This window comes from Nicotiana tomentosiformis, chromosome 2, assembly GCF_000390325.3.
Source record: "Nicotiana tomentosiformis chromosome 2, ASM39032v3, whole genome shotgun sequence".
Lineage (NCBI taxonomy): Eukaryota > Viridiplantae > Streptophyta > Magnoliopsida > Solanales > Solanaceae > Nicotiana > Nicotiana tomentosiformis.
The window spans coordinates 93,090,308-93,114,186 of record NC_090813.1 but is presented as its reverse complement, the minus strand read 5'-3'; the positions used below and the strand labels follow the sequence as shown (position 1 = coordinate 93,114,186).

The following is a 23,879-nucleotide window of genomic DNA, read 5'->3' as shown; positions in this document are numbered from 1 at the left end:
CGAATTTTTTGGGAAGTTTGACCGGGGGTTGACTTTTTGATATCGGGGTCGAAATACGATTCTGAAAAATTTAATAGGTCTGTTATGTCATTTATGAATTGTGTGCAAAATTTGAGGTCAATCAGACTTGATTTGATAGGTTCTGGCGTCGTTTGTGAAAACTTGAAATTTCAAAGTTTATTAGGCTTGAATTGGGGTATGATTCGTGGTTTTAGCGTTGTTTGAGGTAATTTGAGGGTTCGACTAAGTTCGTATAATGTTATGGGACTTGACGGTATATTTGGTTGAGGTCCCGGGGGGCCTCGGGTGAGTTTCGGATGGTTAACGGATCAATTTTGGACTTGGCATTCCAGCTTAAGAATGTTGGTTTTCTGTCACTGATTTCCTTCTACGCGATCGCATGAGAATGTCCGCGATCGTGTAGGCTTGTTTGAGGCAGTGATGATTTTGTTCTTCGCGATCACGTGAAGAGGGACACGATCGCGTAGCTGTGCGAGTTTGTTATTCGCGAACGCGTGAAGAAGGTCATGTTCGCGTAGAGTAAGTGAAGCAGAAGTAGAGGTCACGCGTTTTGTGCTTTGCGATCACGTGGACGAGTCCGCGATCGCGTAGGCCTGTGAGAGTGAGCTTTGCAATCGCATGGAAAAGTCCGTGATCGCGTAGGGTTAAATCTGGAAAGTGAAAATTTTTGCTTTGCGATCGTGTGTGGTTGTCCACGATCGCGTAGAGCAAATGACTAGGCACATTTTTCATTTTTACAGATTTGGAGCTCGGATAAAGGCGATTTTTGGGATATTTTCAGAAAAAACAAAGGGGTAAGTGCTCTTAATTCAATATTAATTTAAATTACCCAAATCCATGATTGTTTTTAGCATTTAATGGGTGAATTAAGTTGGAAAATTTAGAAAATCCTATTGGTTTAATTTGAAGATTCGAGGGTCGAGTTGAGGTTGTATTTTGGTAAAATTGGTATGGTTAGACTCGTGGTTGAATGGGCTTTCGGATTTTATAACTTTTGTTGGGTTCCGATACATGAGCCCCACGGGAGATTTTTGAGCTAAATTTCAGATTTTGTTAAAAAATTAGTATTTTCTTATGGAATTAATTCCAATAAATTTTATTGACTGAATCGAATTATTTGTGGCTAAATTCGAGGTGTTTGGAGGCCAATTCACGAGGAAAAGACATTGCAGAATAAAGAATTACACGCCTTGAGATAAGTAACACTTTTAAACTTGGTCCCGAGGGTATTAACCCCCGGATTATGTGTTATGTGATTGGTTTTGAGGTGACGCACATGCTACGTGACGGGCGTGTGGGAGTGCACTCTAGGAATTATGACTTGGTCAAATTCCATGAGACTGTGTAGTTGAATTATCTGTTGATATCCAAACATTCTCTACGTGTTAGGGAAAATTGAGCTGAGACTCGTATTAAAAATCATGCTTAGACATATGTTGTTATTATTGGTACCCATTGGGGTCATTTCTGTGGTTGAATTATATGTTCAAACTGTAATTTCATACTCAGTCATGTTTATTCATTTCATATCATATCTCAGTCTCTGTTGCTATTTATTTTATCAATTTTGGGCTGATTATCATGATTTCTGAGAGCCAGAGAGACTAGAGAGGTTGATGACTGAGTGAGGCCGATGACCTAATTGTGAGAATATTTATAGATCGGTTTGCACGCCGTAACATATTTTTTTATTAATTTATGCTATGATTGGCTTGATATAGCGCTCGGGCTGAAGGAGCCCCTCTGGAGTCTGTACACACCCTTAGTGAGCGCAGGTACCTACTGAGTGCGAGTGCCGAGTGATGAGTGACTGTAAGTAATGAGCGACTGTGAGGAAAGAGTGACTGTGAGGAAAGATTGACTGTGAGGTTGGAGTGAATGGGAGGACTGAGTGACTGTTACTCTAAGAGGATGCATTGATTTCATTATTTGCTGCATTTCAGCTATCATATATCATTATTTTTGGAAATTTCAGAAAAACATTATTTTCTGTTTCGGTTAAACTTGATATGAAATTTCAGTGAAATCTTAAATGTTGAACTTGAGAGCATGCCTACTCTTTTATATTGGAAAGTACTATATTTGAACTTAGCTGAGAAGCTCATCACTACTTTCAGTTCTTTATTTATTATTGTTACTTACTAATTTGGTTATACTCATACTACGCCCTGCACTTCGTGTGCAGATCCAGGTGATTCCGGATACAGTGGGTGTTGATTCTTTCACACAATCGATTTTTTGGAGATTCAGATGTAGCTGCCATATTTCGCAGACCTTGTCTCTCCTTTTTTATCCTTTTGTCTATTTTATTTGGTCTTAGATTATTATAGATCACATTTTCCAGACTTGTAATATATAGATGCCCATGTACTCAGTGACACCAGATTTTGGGAGTGTGTGTATCGGTATTTGCGAGACTTGTGGATTGTGTTTAAATATTATATTTTTAAACTTAAAATAAATTGTTGTTTATTGAGGTTGTCAGCTTGCCTAGTATCGAGATAGGCGCCATCACGACAGGTTAGGATTTTGGGTCGTGACAAGTTGGTATCAGAGCCTAGGTTACATAGGTCTCACGAGTCATGAGCAGGTTTATTAGAGTCTTGTGGATCGGTACGGAGACGTCTGTACTTATCTTCGAGAGGCTGCCTAATCCTTAGGAAAATTTCACTTTCATGTATTCTGTCGTGCGAATTATTGATTCCGGAAACTAAACTTAAGTTATTCTATTCTCTTAGAAATGGTGAGGACACGTACTACCGAATCGGACGGTCAGCCATCAGTGCCACCAGCTAGGGCCGCGAGAGGTCGGGGCTGTGGTAGAGGCCGCGACCGAGGTAGAGGTCGAGGTGTAGTTCGTACAGCAGTTGGAGCAGCACCTGTAGCATCACCAGTTGCTCCAACTCAGGAGTAGATTCCAGATATGGCTGAGCCGACAGGACCAGCTTAGGCACCAGTTGTGCCCATTGAGATTTCAGGCCTTTAGGAGACTTTGGCTCAGATATTGACAGTTTGCATTGGCCTTGCTCTGGTGGTTTCGGCTCAGGCCGCACCTGCCACTTCTTAAGCCGGGGGGAGGTACTCATACCCCTATTGCCCATACTCCAAATCAGGTGGTACAGAGACTTCAGATACCGGGGGCACTACCAGCCCAGCCGGCTGCAGTTGTTCAGGCCCCGGTAGTCCCCGTTATGGCAGATGATGAGCAGAGGAGACTTGAGAGATTTGAGAGGCTTCGACCTCCATCATTTAGCGGTGCTGAGTCAGAGGATGCTCAGGGTTTTCTGGATAAGTGTCAGCGGATACTTCAGACAGCGGGTATTTTGGAGACCAGTGGGGTCTCGTTCACTACTTTTTAGTTTTTTGGAGCTGCCTTCAGACGGTGGGAGACATATGAGAGGCACAGGCCGGTCGGTGATGTACCACTTACATGGCAGGAATTCTCCGCTCTCTTTTTAGAGAAGTTTGTGCCGCAGTCTCATGGAGAGGAGCTGCGCAAACAGTTTGAGCAGTTACGTCAGGATGGTATGTCTGTGACGTAGTACGAGATGAGATTTTCTAAGTTGGCTCGTCATGCAGTTTGGTTGGTTCCCACTGATAGGGAGATGATTACGAGGTTCATTGATGGCCTCACATATCATCTACAGTTAGTTATGACTCGGGAGAGAGTTTCTGTTGCTACTACATTGCTCGGCAAATAAAGATGGTCCGTAGCCAAGATCATGGAGAGAGTGAGGCTAAGAGGCCTCGTGGTCCAAGTGATTTTAGCAGTGTTCCTTCCGAGGGTCAATTTTACTGTTGTACGGGTCGTCCTTACAGACACGCTCAGACGGGTCGTCCGGTTCACCGTATTGCATCATCCAGCCAGGGTTCATATAGTTCTCATCAGGGTCGGTCATCTCTCAGTGCTCTGCCAGCCCAGAGTTCGTCTCGTGCTCCTTCAGTTCAGGGTTTATTTGCATCGGGTGCTTCTAGCAGTTATTCTAGTTCTCGGAGCCCGATTCAGTCAGCACCCCACCAGTACCGGGGAGCTACTTTGAGTGCGGGGAATTTGGGCATATGTGGAGATAATATCCTCGTCGCTAGGGAGGTCTAGTGCAGTAGAGAAGTCAGACTATGACTTCAGCACCCGTTACTTCACCACCCGCCCAGCCAGCTCGGGGTGGGGGTCAGTGAGCTAGGGGTCGCCCAAGAGGGGGAGGCCGATCAGGTGGTGGTCAGGCCCGATTCTATGATTTTCCTGTCAGACCATATGTTATTGCTTCAGATGCAGTGATCACAGGTATTGTTTTAGTGTGCCACAGGGAGGCTTCTATATTATTTGACCCTGGTTCCACTTATTCATATGTATCATCGTATTTTGCTCGTTATTTAGATATGCTCCGTGAGTCCTTAGTTTCACTTGTTCGTGTATCTACGCCGGTGGGCGATATTATTATTGTGGACCGTGTGTATCAGTCGTGTGTGGTAACTATTGGGAAAATGGATACTAGAGTTTATCTTTTATTACTCGGTATGGTTGATTTCGATGTAATTCTGGGTATGGATTGGTTGTCTCCATGTCATACTATTCTGTATTGTCACGCAAAAACCGTGACGTTGACGATGCCGGGGTTGCCAAAGGTTGAATGGAGAGGTTCTCTAGATTTTGTTCCTAGCAGGGTAATTTCTTATTTGAAGGCCCAATGTATGGTGGGGAAGGGGTATTTGGCATATTTGGTCTTTGTGAGAAATATTGATGGAGATACCCCTACTATTGATTCAGTACCGGTAGTGCGAGACTTTCCGGATGTATTTCCTGCAGACCTGCCGGGTATGCCACCCGACAGAGATATTGATTTCGGGATTGACTTGGTGCCGGGCTCACTCAGCCTATTTCTATTCCTCTGTATTGTATGGCACCAGCTGAGTTAAAAGAATTGAAAGAGCAACTTCAGGAACTCCTTGATAAGGGGTTTATTAGGCCTAGTGTATCATATTGGGGTGCACCAGTTTTGTTTGTGAAAAAAGAAAGATGGTACTATGCGGATGTGCATTGATTACATACAACTGAACAAAGTTACAATCAAGAACAAATATCCTTTGTCGCGTATTGATGATTTATTTGACCAACTTCAGGGAGCGAGGGTATTCTCTAAAATTGACTTGAGATCGGGGTATCACCAGTTAAAAATTCGGGATTCAGATATTCTAAAGACGGCATTCAGGACTCGTTAAGGCCATTATGAATTTTTTGTGATGTCTTTTGGGTTAACCAATGCCCCACCAGTATTTATGCACTTGATGAATAGTGTATTCCAGTCGTATCTTGACTCATTTGTCGTGGTATTTATTGATGATATCCTGGTGTACTCACGTAGCCAGGAGGAGCATACACAACACTTGGATATTGTATTACAGAGGCTGAGAGAGGAGAAACTTTATGCCAAATTCTCTAAGTGTGAGTTCTGGCATAGCTCGGTGGCATTATTGGGACACATAGTGTCCAGTGAAGGGATTAAAGTGGATCCGAAGAAAATAGAGACAGTTCAGAGTTGGCACAGGCCATCTTCAGTTACTGAGATTCGGAGTTTTCTCGGCTTGGCCGGTTATTATCGTCGCTTCGTGGAAGGTTTCTCGTCTATTGCATTGCCTATGACTAAATTAATCCAGAAAGGTGCTCCGTTCAGGTAGTCGGATGAATGTGAAGAGAGCTTTCAGAAACTAAAGACAGCTTTGACTACAGCTCAAGTATTGGTGTTGCCTACAAGTTTAGGGCTTTATACTGTGTATCGTGACGCGTCGCGTATTAATCTCGGCGTAGTGCTTATGCAAGACGGTAGGGTGATTGCCTATGCATCCAGACAGTTAAAGGTATAGGAGAAGAATTATCCGGTCCACGACCTTGAGTTAGCAGCTATTGTTCATGCCTTGAAAATTTGGCGGCATTACTTGTACGGTGTCCATTGTGAGGTTTATACCGATCACCGGAGTCTACAACATCTGTTTAAACAGAAGGATCTTAATTTGCAGCAGCGAAGGTGGTTAGAGTTGCTTAAGGATTATGATATCACCATTCTCTATCATCCCGGAAAGGCCAATATGGTGGCCGATGCCTTGAGTCGTAAGGCGGAGAGTTTGGGCAGCTTAGCATACTTACCGGTAACAGAGAGGCCTTTAGCCTTGGATGTTCAGGCCTTGGCACTTTGTTAGATTGGATATTTCCGAGCCGAATCGAGTTTTGGCTTGTATGGTTTCTCGGTTTTCTTTATATGATCGCATCAGAGAGCGCCAGTATGATGATCCCCATATTCTTGTCCTTAAGGACACGGTTCATCATGGTGATGCCAAGGAGGTCACTATTGGGGATGACGGTGTATTACGGATGCAGGGCAGGCTATGTGTGCATAATGTAGATGGTTTGCGTGAGTTGATTCTCCAGGAAGCTCACAGTTTGCGGTACTCCATTCATCCAGGTGCCGCGAAGATATATCAGGATTTGAGGCAGCACTATTGGTGGAGGCGAATGAAAAAGGATATAGTTGGGTTTGTAGATCGGTGTTTAAATTGTCAACAGGTAAAGTACGAGCATCAGAGACCGGGAGGATTACTTCATAGACTTGAAATTCCGGAGTGGAAATAGGAGCGTATCACCATGGACTTCGTAGTTGGGCTTCCACGAACTTTGAGGAAGTTTGATGTTATTTGTGTGATTGTGGATCGATTAACCAAATCTGCGCATTTTATTCCAGTTGTTACTAATTATTCTTCGGAGCAGTTGGCTGAGATTTATATCTGCGAGATTGTTCGCCTACACGGTATGCCAGTGTCCATCATATCAGATCGGGGCACGCAGTTTACATCACAGTTTTGGAGAGCAGTGTAGTGAGAATTGGGCACACAAGTTTAGTTGAGTACAACATTTCACCCTCAGACGCACGGACAGTCCGAGCACACTATTCAGATATTGGAGGATATGCTACGCGCCTGTGTCATTGATTTTGGAGGTTCTTAGGATCAATTTCTTCCACTGGCAGAGTTTACTTACAATAACAACTACCAATCAAGCATTCAGATGGCTCCATATGAAGCTTTATATTGGAGACGGTGTTGGTCTCCGGTGGGTTGGTTTGAGCCGGGTGAGGCTAGGCTATTGGGTACTAATTTGGTTCAGGATGCTTTGGAGAAGGTTAAATTGATTCAGGAGTGGCTTCACACGGCGCAGTCTAGACAGAAGAGTTATGTCGATAGGAAGGTCCATGATGTTGCTTACATGGTTGGGGAAAAAGTTCTGCTCAAGATTTCACCCATGAAGGGTGTGTTGAGGTTCGGGAAGAAGGGCAAGTTGAGCCCTCGGTATATTGAACCTTTTGAGATACTTACGAAAATTGGAGAGGTGGCTTATGAACTTGCCTTGTCGCCTAGTCTATCAGGTGTTCATCCAGTATTCCATGTATCCATGCTCCGAAAGTATGTCGGGGATCCGTCTCATATTCTGGATTTCAGTACAGTGCAGCCGGACGGTAATTTGACTTATGATATGGAACCGGTGGCTATTTTAGACCGGCATGTTCGAAAGTTGAGGTCAAAGAACATAACATCAGTGAAGGTACAATGGAAAGGCCAGCCAGTCGGAGAAGCTACTTGGGAGATTTGAGCAGGAGATGCGGAGCAAATATCCACACCTATTTGAGACTCCATGTATGATTCTAAACCCGTTCGAGGACGGACGTTTGTTTAATAGGGGGAGAATGTAACGATTCGGCCGATCATTTTGAGTATTATAACCCCGTTCCCTCATTTACTGCTCAATTTATACTTTACAGTTATTTTATGACTTACCGAGTTAGTTGGTTCGGGTCCAGAAGGATTTAGGAGTGAATTGAGACACTTAGTCTCTTAATTGAAAACTTAAGTTGGAAAAGTTAACCGGTTATTGACTTATGTGTAAACAACCTCAGAATTTAATTCTGAATATTTCAATAGCTCCGTATGGTGATTTTGGACTTAGGAGCTTGTCCGAAAAATTATTTGGAGGTCCGTAGTAGAATTAGACTTGAAATGACGAAAGTCAAATTTTTGGAAAGTTTGACCCTGGGGGGGGGGGGTAACTTTTTGATATCGGGGTCGAAATATGATTCTGAAAATTTTAATATGTTCGTTATGTCATTTATGACTTGTGTGCAAAATTTGAGGTCAATCAGACTTGATTTGATAGGTTTCGGCATCGTTGTGAAAACTTAAAATTTTAAAGTTCATTAGGCTTAAATTAGGGTATGATTCGTGGTTTTAGCGTTGTTTGAGATAATTTGAGTGTTCGACTAAGTTCGTATGATGTTATAGAATTTGACGGTATGTTTGGTTGAGGTCCCGGGGGGCCTCAAGTGAGTTTCGTATGGTTAACAGATCAATTTAGGACTTGGCATTCCAGCTGAAGAATGCTAGTTTTCTGTCACTGGTTTCCTTCTATGCGATCACATGAGAATGTCCGCGATCACGCAGGCTTGTTTGAGGCAGTGTTGATTTTGTTCTTCGCGATCGCATGAAGAGAGACGCGATCGCGTAGTTGTGCGAGTTTGTTATTCGCGAACGCGTGAAGAAGGTCGCGTTCGCGTAGAGTAAGTGGAGCAGAAGTAGAGGTCACGCGTTTTGTGCTTCGCGATAGTATGGACGAGTCCACGATCGCGTAGGCCTGTGAGAGTGAGCTTCGTTATCGCGTGAAAAAGTTCGCGATCGCTTAGGGTTAAATCTGGGCAGTGAAAATTTGTGCTTTGCGATCGCGTGTGGTTGTCCACGATCGCGTAGAGAAAATGACTGAGCAGAGAGTTTAAGTTCTGAAAATGGGACTTCGTCCCATTTTCCATTTTTTACCGATTTGGAGCTCGAATAAAGGCGATTTTTGGGAGATTGATAGAGAAAATAAAGGGATAAGTATTCTTAACTCAATATTATTTAAATTACCCGAATCCATGGTTATTTTTAGCATTTAATGGGTGAATTAAGTTGGAAATTTTAGAAAACCCTCTTGGTTTAATTTAAAGATCTGAGGGTCGAGTTGAGGTCAGATGTTGGTAAAATTGGTATGGTTAGACTCGTAGTTGAATGGGCTTTTGAATTTTATAACTTTTGTCGGGTTCTGAGACGTGGGCCCCACATGCGATTTTTGAGCTAAATTTCGAATTTTGTTGGAAAATCAGTATTTTCTTATGGAATTAATTCCAATAAATTTTATTGACTGAATCGAATTATTTATGGCTAGATTCGAGGCGTTTGGAGGCCAATTCACGAGGAAAAGACATTGTAGAATAAAGAATTACACCGCTTGAGGTAAGTAACTATTTTAAATTTAGTCCCGAGGGTATAAAACTCCGGATTATATGTTATGTAATTGGTTTTGAGGTGACGCACATGCTAGGTGACTGGCGTGTGGGCGGGCGCTGTAGGAATTGTGACTTGGTCAGATTCCATGGGACTGTGTAGTTGAATTATCTGTTGATATCCGTACATTCTCTACGTGTTAGGAAAAATTGAGTTGAGACTCATATTAAAAAATCATGATTAGACATATGTTGTTATTATTGGTACCCACTGGGGTCATTTCTGTGGTTGAATTATATGTTCAAACTGTATTTTCACACTCAGTCATGTTTATTCATTTCATATCATATCTCAGTCTCTGTTGTTATTTATTAAAATGACATATTATCAATTTTGGGTTGATTATCATGATTTATGAGAGCCCGGGAGACTGGAGAGGTTGATGACTGAGTGAGGCCGAGGGCCTAATTGTGAGGATATTTATGGATCGGTTTGCACGCCGCAACATATTTTTTTTTATTGATTTATGCCATGATTGGCTTGATATAGCGCTTGGGATGAAAGAGCCCCTCCGGAGTCTGTACAAACCCCAAGTGAGCGCAAGTACCTATTGAGTGCGAGTGACGAGTGACTGTGAGGAATGAGCGACTGTGAGGAAAGAGTGACTGTGAGGTTGGAGTGAACGGGAAGACTGAGTGACTGTTACTCTAGGAGGATGCATTGATTTCATTATTTGCTGCATTTCAGCTGTCATATATCACTATTTATGGAAATTTTGGAAAAACTTTATTTTCTTTTTCGGTTAAACTTGATATGAAATTTCAGTGAAATCTTAAATGTTGAACTTGAGAGCATGCATACTCTTTTATATTGGAAAGTACTGTATTTGGATTTAGCTGAGAAGCTCGCCACTACTTTTAATTCTTTATTTATTATTGTTACTTAATAAGTTGGTTGTACTCCTACTACACCCTGCACTTCATGTGCAGATCTAGGTGATCCCGGATACAGTGGGTGTTGATTCTTTCACACAGTCGATTTTCCGGAGATTCAGAGGTAGACGCCATGTTTCGCAGACCTTGTCTCTCCTTCCCTATCCTTTTGTTTATTGTATTTGGTCTTAGATTATTATAGACCACATTTTCTAGACTTGTAATGTATAGATGCTCATGTACTCAGTGACACCAGATTTTGGGAGTGTGTGTATCGGTATTTGCGAGACTTATGAATTGTGTTTAAATATTATATTTTTAAACTTAAAATAAATTGTGGTTTATTGAGGTTGTCGGCTTGCCTAGTATCGAGATAGGCGCCATCACGATATGTTAGAATTTTGGATCGTGACAATTATAATTTTCCACTATATAAAAAGTTGTTTATCTTTGTTACTACCTTTTTTTGAATAATGAGAAACATTTTGAAAGATTGTCGTTAAACCAAAATAAATAGCTCTTCATGTTCAATCCTAATGATAAGGAGATTATTTTTACCCTTCACGCTAAGTAAATTTCTCTTAACCCCTTAACAAGTAAGGCTTGAGAAACAATTTCCCCTGCAAATTTTGAACGGGAACAATAACTCCCTTGAACAACATTTCCGGTGAGCTAAAGAATTTCATGACAAGAAAAGAAAAAATCTTTTTGTAGTAAAATTGAGAAGCTCTCTGAGTAAGGGCGGAGCTAGCCCTTCAGATACGGGTTCGGCTGAACCCAATAACTTTTGTCAAAATCATGTATTTATCTTAAAAAATTATTGAATTATGATAAATTATTAATTTAGAACCCAATAACTTAAAAGAATCAGAATACTAAACCAATAAATTTCAAATCTCGGCTCCGCCTCTGCTATGAGTTAGACATAGTTCACAACATGTTCAGTCCTATGAATATGTATCTTTTTTCTGTGAATTTGCTCCAACAATGGGTTTGGGTTGTTCTTTATATCGTTCCCATTCATGTTCAGTCCTATGAATATGTATTTTTTTCCAGAAAAATATAACTTGTTTGTAAAGCTGATTCCTTTGAAAGATTCTCCATTAGGAACTGCATAAAAGAAATAAAAAGAATGATCGCGGGCCAATTATTTCTTCGAATTAATAGCCTATTTGGCCAAACTTCTAAAATCAACTTATATTTGGTCAAGCTTCTAAAATCAACTTATTTTGAGAAGTATTTTTCTGAAAAATACTTTTCAAAAAAGTGTTTTCGGTGATAAGCAGATTGTGTTTGGCTAATTAATTTGAAAAGCACTTTTGAGCAGTAATTACTGTTTGGCCAAACTTTTAAAAACTGTTCATAAGTGTATTTTTCTCAAAATTGCTTCTTAGAAAAGTGCTTTTGGAGAGAAGCTAATTTTTTCTGTTTCTCAAAAACTGCTTCTGCTTCTCCTCAAAAATACTTTTTTTCCTTCTAAAAGATTGGCCAAACACCTTAATTTTTGAAAAAAAATATTTTTGGCCCAAAAAAGCTTGGCCAGACAGGCTAAAAGTTTCAATTAGAGCTTCACCATATATCAATTTATTATATATAATAGCTACTAGGGTAATAACCTAGTAGTATATTTGCTAAAAAAAATAAAATCAATTAGAACTTCACCATATATCAAAAGTTAATTTCTTTTTTGGTCAGTCAGAAAAGATATAATTACATTCTACCTTAGAGAGTAAAAATATTGTCAATAATCGTTGAATTTCAGTAAAATATCATGACAGCACAATTTTTCTGGAAAGCAAAATGCTAAAAATATCATTTCCGTATCTGACAACACAAATTTTGTAGCAAAATTCAGAACAGTAGGAAGCACAAGTACCACAAGAGCAATGATACAGCTGCACCAACAAATCAGGCATCTACAATAGCAGTTTAGAAAGATAAACTCAAAATCCTCAAAGTTTATAGTTAAAGAAAGCTCGTAGAACTGATCTATAACAACTCCAAAATATAGATTATATTGATGGTAATAACTAAGGATTACAATTCAAGGAAATAGAACAACATTAATGGAAATGCAAATGAATAAGCTAAGTAAGATAGGAGATAACCAGTGAAGGGGCTGAGAAGCTAGACTAAGAATTGGGGAAGAGAGTACTAAGACCCTTTACTTAACAATAATCGGCTATCTATTTGGTACTGTTATTTATTAATTCCCCATACCTCATATGTTCCTAACCTGGGTCCCACAAATAAGTTTCTAAGTTTCCATCCATGCCCTCCCAAATGTTAACTACGTTCATAATAATACCCCCGGCCTCAATAAGAACCTTGTCCTCAAGGTTCAAGATAGGAAATTCTAATGAGAGGACATGAGCATTTGTGTTGGCTTGCACCATGGAAAAGGATTCACATATGTAATCTTTCGTAACCATCAGTGTAATGTCAGATATTAGGTCAAATGCAGTGACACTATCATGATCCACAACTATCCAATCATGAGAAATTGGAACATCCAATAGAGACAAAGTGATCCAGCAGCCATCATCACTTAGGCACTTCACTTTAGTTGTACGTGAAAGCATAGGGAACTCATCACAATGCCATATTGAAGCTTGACCATCATCAAAATATCCGGACAGAAGAGCTTGCTGGGCACTGCCAATTGCATTACATTGCAGCTGTGTGGCTTTATAATCATCATTGTCCCGAAAGAGAGAGCATTTTGTTTCTTGGTGAACTCCACTTGGATCAAAAGCTTGCTGCCAGATAGTAATGTCCAGGTCAATGAAATAAAAGCAAACTGCCTCTATTCCCTCATAGCTTTCTGCTTTAGCATATAAAACCAAGCGATTACTCGACCGATGCAACTTTAAAGCTTCACCAGTATTGAATGCATACCCAGGAATGGTAGAGGTGCTTCCCCTGCCAAAGCCAATAAAACTAACTCCTTGTGTCTGAGAAAAACTAATGGATCGACATCCTTGTGACGAATCGAGTTTCTGCAATGGCGCATGAGGCTCACACTTGAGAAAATGCCCCTCATGAACATGAATCCAATGATATGAGACAGAAACAGTAGGGTGATGCTTAAATCTAGTTGACAATGCAGCAAGAAAGTCACACATTAGAGCACCAACAGTTGCCAATCCATTCGCGATCCTCCCACGATCATGCTGGATAATTATCACGTTCAAATTATCTTCAGTTGTTGGAAAGATATGACCAATAACAACATTGTTCAATTTGTCAATCCGTGAATCCATTGCACGCCGCTTCGAACTTGGTCACAGTTTAACAGAGTGCACGACTTTGTTTAGGATACCCAACAAGAAGTCGGAGAAAGGTGGTTTCAGGAGACGTGGAGGCCAAGGTTGAATGTTGCTAGAACCTTTCTCCATATTATGTCTCTCTCTCCCGTAGCTAAAATTATTGGGATAAAAAAGAGGGGATATATTCTTATGTATCAACTGGATTCCAGCCAAAATGAAGATGTCACTGTAAAAATTTGGTTGATTAACCACGGTACACCAGTACTCCTCCTCATGTGGAAATTTCTTCCGAAAGCTCTTAGTCAGAATAAATGTAAATCCCAAACTTGACAATGTGTTAGTGAATAGATTCTGTGATTGGAGTAGGGTCATTCAAGCTTGAGCGAATTATAGTGATAGTACTAAAGAAGTCCATGCCGAGAATAACACATACAGCTTGTATGGTGCGCACAAATTCAAGGACCTTGTGTTGCTTCGTATTCTTATGGATCTTGTCCTCAAGATTTGAGGCAAGAACATTATAAGTAGTGCATTCCCCACCAATTGTCTCGTTATAGTCACTAAAGTATTCATCTACACAATCATGTACAACTGTTCCGCCATAAGCTCCATCGAACACTTGGATCTGCAGCAAGGAAGCAACATGTGGATGCTCCTGGCTCACAATAAAGTGGTATACATTGACAAGCTCTTTTAGTTGCGTCATAGGCAAATCAAACTCCAAGCTACCATCAGGTTCAAAATGAAAGTGTATAGTAGAGAACAAGAATTCTATTGTTATCCTTTGCAAGCAGTTCTTCAGCTTTTAACAGACAAGGATGACCACAAGAAAGTCACAACAATCCATATAACAAAATGAAGTGAAGTCGCGTCGTTCAAGCATGTAGAGCAAATGCAGTCACTATGGTTGTTTGCTACTATGAAGACGGCTAACGTGGGAAATCTGGGATAATCAACATAAGGACCAGGATCAAAGATAATATACAGCGAAGCAGGCCTTGCTTTATGAACTAGACCAAACAGAGCAAACAAGACTCTAGTAGCTTTATCGAGCAGAATATGTGGTGATTGCTTGGAGTAACATTCAGCTAATACCTGGAGCCCTCTCACTATTTTCTGCTCCCAAGCACGCTCTCTGGATTTAGACAACAAGAATCCTGGAAGATTGCATTCTTGCCCAGTATCAACCCAATTGCATCTGTGTGAGCCAAAGTCAAGGTAAAGTGACACCTGATTTTGATTAACCCCACCAGTATCTTCAAGAGAATTAAGCAAACATGGAAGTGTGTCAAACCATAGTGTACCATCAAATGAAAATTCTATTACAGTAAATCTCACACTCGCATTCGACAGCACAATTCCCTGGCTAGTAAAAACCAGAAGATCTAATGTATCCCATTGACGAGATTTGTCAAACATCTGAGCTTCAGTAGTATCTCGGGGAATTTTCTTCCTCCCTAGAATTAGTTCCGGTCGTATCATCAAACACCTCACTATGTAACTTGGTTTGGAAGCTGGCATTTGCGCAGAAGCTATCGTCGTACACCTTGGATACTGTAGTAACAGAGTCCTCTCCCTCATGGACAATAGCATTAAGATCGTGAATGTTGGAGCTCACTGCGTCGTGTAAAATTTCGTCGAACACCTGATCATCAATTGTGGCAGAAGGTTCATGTACCAATTCCACTACCTCTACTGATTTTGCATTCCCAATTTGAGGTGCTTCTATATCTTCAAGATTTTCAGTCTCACTATTAATGCCAGTAATCAATGTCAAGGAATCTACAGTTTCATACTGCACTGGCAATTTATAGAACATATGGTCCGCCTTCGAGTTTCCATTTTCATAGGTCGAGTCAAATGTGGATGACTTCGAAAGAAGGCTTAGAGCAGGAAAGGGAGACACCATAGCTGATTGTGACACTATAGGGACAGTATTGAGTTTGACTCTCAATGAAAGCACCAATGTAACAACTCCAAAATATAGATTATATTGATGGTAGTAACTAAGGATTACAACTCAAGGAAGTAGAACAACATTAATGGAAATGCAAATGAATAAGCTAAGTAAGATAGGAGATAACCAGTGAAGGGGATGAGAAGCTAGACTAAGAATTGGGGAAGAGAGGACTAAGACCCTTTACTTAACAATAGCTATTTGGTCTAAGGTACTGCTATTTATTAATTCCCCATACCTCATATGTTTCTAACCTGGGTCCCACAAATAAGTTTCTAAGTTTCCATCCATGCCCTCCCAAATGTTAACTACGTTCATAACATGATCATCGGGAAGCAAAATAGGAATATCAAAGCAGGACAAATGGAGGAAATGTTGATAGTCATTACATTCAATTCGTATGTCTCAAATTTTCCTGGTTTTCACTATTTTCTCATTGGTATTCATATAAGGGGTACTCAAAAGAAGAGAAGGTGAGCCTACACACATTATATACCAGATGAGGAGCTGAGAAAATAGAAGGCAAATTATCATTTCTATGAAAAAGAGAGAATCTAAGAATTATCATAGAGATTTTTGATAGAGAAATAGTATGCTATGAAATTGATAGTCTATGATAAATCATTTTCCATAATTTAGACATAGTTCACAACAGATCAAAACACTGATCATCAACTCCATATATTTCTCTCTTATTCAAATTCAAATTAGTGATCTTTTGTATTCCTAACCCATTGTTGGAGCTAATTCACATGAAAAAAATTAAAACTCTTCCTTGTCGGAAAATCAATTATACATGGGAGTAAGCATGATCCAATTGGCAAGCATGATCCTGACACTCCTAAGAAATCCACACAATAATCAAGATGTTCTGTGCTAATTTAAACTGCAGTACCTTTTCTTAACAAAACAAATTCTAATTTCAGAGCTTACAGCCAGCATACTACTCATAGATACAGGTGTTGTATCAGCTCAGATCTTACAAACTCCAGCGCTTGAAAAAATATCAAAATTGTTTTCGCTTGTTGGAAAAGAACTTATCTCTTTTTACCCAAACATACAAAAGGAAAATTATAACTCCAGCAGTCATAGAAACTGATGCCCAGGGAAATGGTGGGTCCTTGAAACAGTCTAGCGACGCTTCCAGCTCTTGAGAAGCATGGTAAACAAGAGAATGAATGGCATAAATATCATGATCCGACGACCTCATGTAATACAGAGCCATTTCGAAGTCAAAATGTGATAGCGCTGAAACTGCCTTGTCTAGCTTGTACTTGAACAAGTTCCACCGCTGCATGAACTCAGTAAGCTGATTATGCTTCAGAAGCTTTCTCTCCCCGCCATGTGCAGCAATGGATCCAAGAACCTCAAGAGCACTAGTAATACTATAGTTCAACGATGTCAGCAACACATTTCTCCTCGCAGCATCCTTCTGGACAAACGACAAGGAAGAAACCTCCGAAAATGGGCCAAATGGTGTCTGCCCAACACTCCACGTATAGTCAACTAGAGTACTGTTATGTCTCGGGCTCCATACCATATGTGTCGGGGAAACACCCCACATGCTCTGTAAGATGGAACCTACAAGGGGTCTCTCCAACTCGCGAGACTGTGTAAACACATGACGCCCGTTACAACTATAATCACTCACAGTCTGCGTACTCTTCGTCCTGACTGCAATAACCATATCCTTAAAGGCCACGGACTGATGATAACGATCAAGCAACAGAATCGTATTAACGTCCAAATCAAAAACATAAACCGGAAGAATCCTTCCAGCAAAGTCCTCCTCAGGAAGCTTAGCAACCTTCCTAAACTCCTCAGCCGATTCAGACAATGTCTGGTGTAAACGCTTCGAGTCCAGGTACTCACTGACAATCAGAGTATAATTATCAAACAAGTACCTAGAAGTATACGAAGTAGCAGCCCTCGAAATGGCAAAAGAACAAATAGGACACTCTGCTAAATTCACCTCATACTTCTTAAATCTCAAAGATTGATCACCAAACAACAACCCATTTTCATTTACTTCATCCATGAAATTCCTCTCTATCAACTTCCAATCTAACCCAAAACTATCCTTATTATCCGAATTACTATGTATATGTATAAACTCAACAATTAACGAATTCTCAAACGGGACAGGAATTCGCAAAGAGGGCACAAGAAGAACCTGATAAGCACTCCAAACCAAAGACGCCAAATCCGAAAGCAGTGCCTTTTGGGACTTGGGGCGGCCGTGCAACGAAGCAAACGGATGAAACTCGCCACGTGGCAGCACGCCATCGCCGGACAACGCAGGCCCATAATCAACCGGGCCAGCCCCCAAATCAATCCACAAATACCGATCTTTTCCGGTCCATACAGTGCCCAAACACTTAGTGAAAGCCGGGGACGGATCTCCAGGAGTGTAGCTGTAAGCATAGGGTTTTGACTGGGAGCCCAAATTGAGAATATAAATGTAAATCCCATTAATTGGTTTCTCTTTTTCATAGTCCTGTTTAATTATTTCATCGATGATCTCGTGCGGGACGGCGGCGAGCACGGATCTGAAAGATGAAGGGACGGTAGAGAGGTGAGTTTTGAGGGTTTCAGATAAACGTGAAGAAAGGGAATTAGAAGAATGTGACACGTCAAGGTGAAGGGAATGGGAAATAGAGAGATGATGAGATGGTTGATAAGAGAAAGGGGTGATGACGTGGAACTGATCGGAAGAAATTGCTGAGCTGAGAAATGAAGAGAGCTGAGATTTGGAAGAGGACGAGAAGTTGGAGCCGACGAGCTTGACGGTGATGGGGACGGAGAGTTGGAACGAGAGGAGGGAAGAAGGGGTGGTTGGGTTGTTTAAGGAGGGGTGGGAGAGGTGTTTTTTGATGGAAGAAGGAAGGGAGAGGAATGAATCGTTTGTGGCAGTCGGGTCAACCCGGGATTGTTGAGCGAGGAAGGAGTCTAGTCCCACGATTGGGGCGGAGATGGTGGTTGTGATGAAGAAGAGTTGAAGGAGGAGAAGGACGGCGGCGATGGCAGTGGTCGGAGGCATGTTGTCGGAGTTGTAGGATCCCGGTGGGGATAGGGTTTGAGGTTTGAGCAAAATGCGATGTGAGTTGACTAACGGAATTGGGAGTGAAGGACTGAGTGCAACTGCGAAGCTGGTCAATAACTCAATTCTTTTTCCTTTGTTTTTTTGGGGACGGAAAAAACATAATCCCGTGCTGGAAGTCAAAATTGTTACTCCCTCCGTTACAATTTAATTGAAGATGTTTCACTAAACACGGAGTTTAAGAAAAAATGGGCATGAAATTTAAGAAAAAATAAATATTTTTGGAATTTGTGGTTCTAAAAAATTCAAAAAGGGGCGCAGAGTATTTGTATGGTTATAAAAGCTTCTTATTAAGGGTAGAATTGTAAGTTTAAGCAAAATTGTTTCTAAATTTAGAAATGGGTCATTCTTTTTGAAACGAACCAAAAAGGAAATAAGTTCACATAAACTGAAACGAAAGTAGTATAAAATAAAGACTGTAGAGTAAAGAAATCGAAAACAAGTACAACGAGAGATTGATATATTATTCAACTTCAAATTGTTGTACATAATGAACTGAAAAATTCTCTATTTATAGAAAAAAGGAAGCAGGTGCGAGGCTTTTTAGGAAGCAGCTACGAGACTTTTCTTGAGTTGCTTGTAAGCTGTCTGCATGAGTTGCTTGCAACCTGCCTGTTTAATTAACAAGTTTCTGCAAATCATTTCATTGAGTTGCTTGCAACCTGCTTGCATCAGCTGCTTCTAGATAAACTTCAATAGAGTACCAAACGAATAATCTTCTTCAAGAAGATTATCTATAGCGGAGTAATAAATGGATATCCATAATATAATTATTTTCATAACACTCCCCCTTGGATTTTCATTAAAAGATATCGTGCCTCGTTAACTAGGAAAAACCCAGTGGAAAAAATCTTAGTGAAGGAAAAAGAGTACACATATTTAGTAATACGCATTTCTATTTGCCTCATTAAAAACCTTACAAGGAAAACCCCATGGGAAAACCCTTAGTAAGGAAAAAGAGTACAATGCGTATTTCACTCCCATGATGAAAACCTTGTTACAAATACTTGAGTCTCCGTATTTCAATTTTGTATACCATCTTCTCAAAAGTTGAAGTTGGCAAAGTGAACAAATCTGCTGGATTGTCACTTGAACGATTTTTATTGCACATCGAAGTCACTATTTTCTGAAGATCATGTGTGTAGAATAATTTTGATAAAATGTGCTTCGTTCTATCTCCTTTTATAAATCATCCATTTAATTGGGATATGCATGTAGTATTGTCTTAGTATAATATTGTGGGTTCTTTATCACATTCCAACCCATATTTTTCTCAAATAAAATGAATCACATATCTCAACCATACGCATTCCCTACTTGATTCATTAATAACTATTATCTCAGCGTGATTTGAAGAAGTAGCAGCAATAAATTGCTTTGTGAAGCACCATGATATGATAGTACCTCCACGTATAAACACGTACCCGATTTGAGATCGAACTTTATGGGGATCGGATAAATAACCTGCATCTGCATAACCAATATGATATGTACCGCCTTTGTTAGCATTAGCAAGATACATAAGTACACCAATTGTACTGAGGCATAGTATTTCAGGACCAAGGAGTTCCTCATCCCCTTCTAGGGGTCAGAACTGATCCTTATTCACTTCAAGTGATCGAACACCCATTTGGTGTACTTAAATAGCTGCGCTTTGTCCATGTAAAAGCGTTTTAAGACATTTTCTGTATAGATAGATTGATGGATAAAGATCCCGTTTGCTAAATATTCAATTTACAGACTAAGAAAAAGTTTTTCCCTTTGGAGCTCTTCTAGAGTTCCTATGAGATTTATGCCATTAACATAAACAATAAATATAACAAACTATGCTGTTGTTTTCTTTGTAAAAATGCATGGACAAATGCCATCATTTACATAACCTTAATTCAGCAAATATGCACTGAGGCGATTATATCACATGCACCCAAATTGATTTAAACCATACAAAGATCTTTGTAATCTAATTGAGTACATTTCACGATACTTTGAACTATATGCTTCGAGCTTTTTAAATGCTTCATGGATCTTTATATAAATTTGATCAAATGAGTCATATAGGTTATGACTTGCATTTAGATGGCATGACATCTTCAGGTATCTGGACTACATGTCTGATCCTCACAATCTTTTGCAATATTATGAACTATATTATATCAAATATATCATCATCGATCATTTTGTATCGGTTCGCAAGTGACATAACTTGTTGAGATCTTATCACTTTCTTTATTTTCAGGTACATGAACTTCTTCTGGAGTTTCATGAAATGTTATGTCGTAGGCTTTTCTATGGCTCATTTCCTCCTCATTATGATCATTTTGATCATTTGCTCCTATCCTTTTCAAGGATTGTTACCTTTGGAACCGATATGTTTACTACGCTTCATGCGTGCAATAAACTTTATCCTTCAGGGACTTTAATTTTAATAGGAGCATTAGCAACTGAAATATGATATTTAATTTTGGATCAACAAATGCTTCTGGCATTTGACTTGAATTATCTTCTAAGCGAGGATCATATTAATGATAATTCAATTCATATAGCATATCTTTCAGCTGTTTATTCCATCCCCCAAATGTTAGAAAAACTAACACATATCTCCAATCTTCTTTGGGAAACATATCTTTGTGCATTGTGGTAGAGAAATTAATCATATACCATACATCAAAGGTTATTAGATAGTAAAAATATTTGGTTTCTGATCCTAAACCAATTGTGAGGAGAGGACTTATCATACTTTGTTGGTCTGATGCATACAAGTGTTGATGTATGCAATTTAGAAAATCTTAGACAAACACATGAGGCTTTGTTCTCATAAGCAACAGTTTAGCCATTAATAGAAGGTATTCAATGCTAAACTAGCTTGGATATAAACCAACATCATCAAGATGAACTATCTTGATTTCATAATCTGAAAATTATGCTCTTAATTGAGAAAAGCAATTTCAAATGCCAAACTGCAGGTTGACAATAAACACACATGTAACCATCTCATATATGCATGTATAAGTGGTTTACATGATAGGTAAATGGGCTCATATTCACCTTTTATATATTTCATAATTCGTGGGTTTTAGTCCCAACTTTAGCTGGTATAATCAATTTATTATGAGAACAAGCAACACAAGAGAATTCTTGAAGAATCTTCTAGTTCATCATTATTTGATTATCTAAATTCTCAACTAGCTCATTTAAAAATGGTAAATGAAAACTTCAAGTTTATCATGAAACATGCTATCTCTAAGTAAACTTCTGGTTTACTATGACATAAACTTTTGCATTAGTAAACTTTAAATTTACTGTAGCTACTTTTGTATCAATATATTTCTGGTTTACAGTAGCTACTTTTGCCTCAGTAAAACTTCTGGTTTATTGTGACTGCTTTTGCATTAGTAAATTTCCGGTTTACTGTAATACATGATGTAGTACAAATTGAAGAATAAGACGGGTAACTTCTCATATATATATTATTTTACCCCCTATGATTGTGAAAACATGAAGATTTTCAATATTCCAATCATTTGTAGTATCAATATGATAGCCATCTGTATCAGTAAACTTCGGGTTTACTACAATATATGTTTTGACCATAATCATATAATATGAATGACATATTTGTATATAAGCTCTTCGAGAGCCTTCATTTATTATCCACAATCTAATATTATTCGGACACTACTGGTGTCACGTGTCTTCTAGACAAACAGTTAATTCTCCATGAGTTTTTGATACATTTTGTACTATCAAATATTGCTCATACACTTATGGTATCACGAGGGAAAATCATAACCAAATAAAAAATATAAAGACAATTCTAATTTTATAAATGTCATAAATCAAGAATTTCAATATTTTTATTATCAACTTTGTGAAAAATATTTCATTCGGGGAGAAACGCCATTAACATCTGAATATTATATATCAAATCGGCAACCACATAGTCATTACATCTTTCAGGGAAATATACATGAGTTGTTATTTCCTTCGGGGAACTGAATAACTAACCATAATATATTAATATGGTTGTAGTAGAAAGCATTCTACAAGGATACTTTTGCCTTAGAATGATACTTAATAAAAATATTCAAGATGTTTTATGTACAATAGGTACGTGTGGCAATGATCTTTATGCCACAAAAATAATGTTTATATCCTCTATTACTCTACCTCTCCAGGGGGTGAGTTGTGGTATTTCTTTATTCTCTCAGGGGAATGAAAATGTACTTCAAAAATAACTTTGAATAGCTCATTCTTTTGTTTAAGCACAGAAAAACACAGTTTCATAATATTTTTCTACTTCGGGAGAAAAATTCAATTATTTTACTACTTCAGGAGCAAATTTAAAATACAAAATATTGAATATATATTCTCTCAATCATATTACCTCTTATGGAGGTGAATTGTAATATATTTACATTAAAAGAGCGTTTAGATTTACAAGCTTTATTAATATTATCACATTTACTATAGGGAGTGGATTATATTTATCAAAAATTCTCATTCTTCAGGAAATCAAACATAATTATCTGAACGCGCATTAATCACATCAAATTGTGATGCTTCAACCTCTTTTAAAATATTTACTATGTCAGGGGCAAATCGAGGCGTACATGTAATATAGAAAATATTTCTCTAACTTATCTTTAATTGTAACAATCGAAAGCCTAAATAATCAATTCTGGCGGTCATAGGTATATACCACTTCCGGTGGTTAACAAAATTTAGTTACAATGAGATATACGAAACATAACCACTTCTGATGGTTGTATATTTCTTGCAAACTCTGCTGGAGTTTAAGTGAATCTACTAATGTTATCCACTTTGTAATCATTTATTAAGATAGTAATTATGATGAAAACAAAAACCAAAATAGGTACCGTATACGTAGCACATAACCAAGCAATTGATGATAAAGATATTAAACCAAATATAAGCAAAAGGCTCAAATTACTTTACACAAATTTGACTTCTCCAGACGTAAGTGATATCTACATTACTACTGTTAAGAAGAAAAACTCACCACCTCAAGAAATATAATCTGCCTTATGATGCTCAGAATGAACAAGATCTAACCACGGACATAAGAGTGTCGCCTTACATCGGAGATGAACATTGAAATAGAAATTAAATTCGAAGTAAGTGCTCAAAATGATAGAGTCTCGTGCTGATAACGTGTTATAAAATAAAGACTGTAAAGTAATGAAATCGAAGACAAGTACAAAGAGAGATTGATATATTATTCAACTTCAAATTGTTGTACATAATGAACTAAAAAATTCTCTATTTATAGAAGAAAGGAAGCA

General features: G+C 39.0%; 1 protein-coding gene across 1 annotated transcript; it reads right to left on the bottom strand.

Moving 5' to 3' along the window:
• Window positions 1-16,345: 16,345 nt before the first annotated feature.
• LOC104109835 (uncharacterized) lies at window positions 16,346-18,674 on the bottom strand. The gene has a single exon (XM_009619203.4). It carries the CDS (start codon window positions 18,514-18,516, stop codon window positions 16,483-16,485), a length of 2,034 nt encoding a protein of 677 aa, XP_009617498.1. The 5' UTR covers window positions 18,517-18,674; the 3' UTR covers window positions 16,346-16,482.
• Between the last annotated feature and the right edge of the window lie 5,205 nt (window positions 18,675-23,879).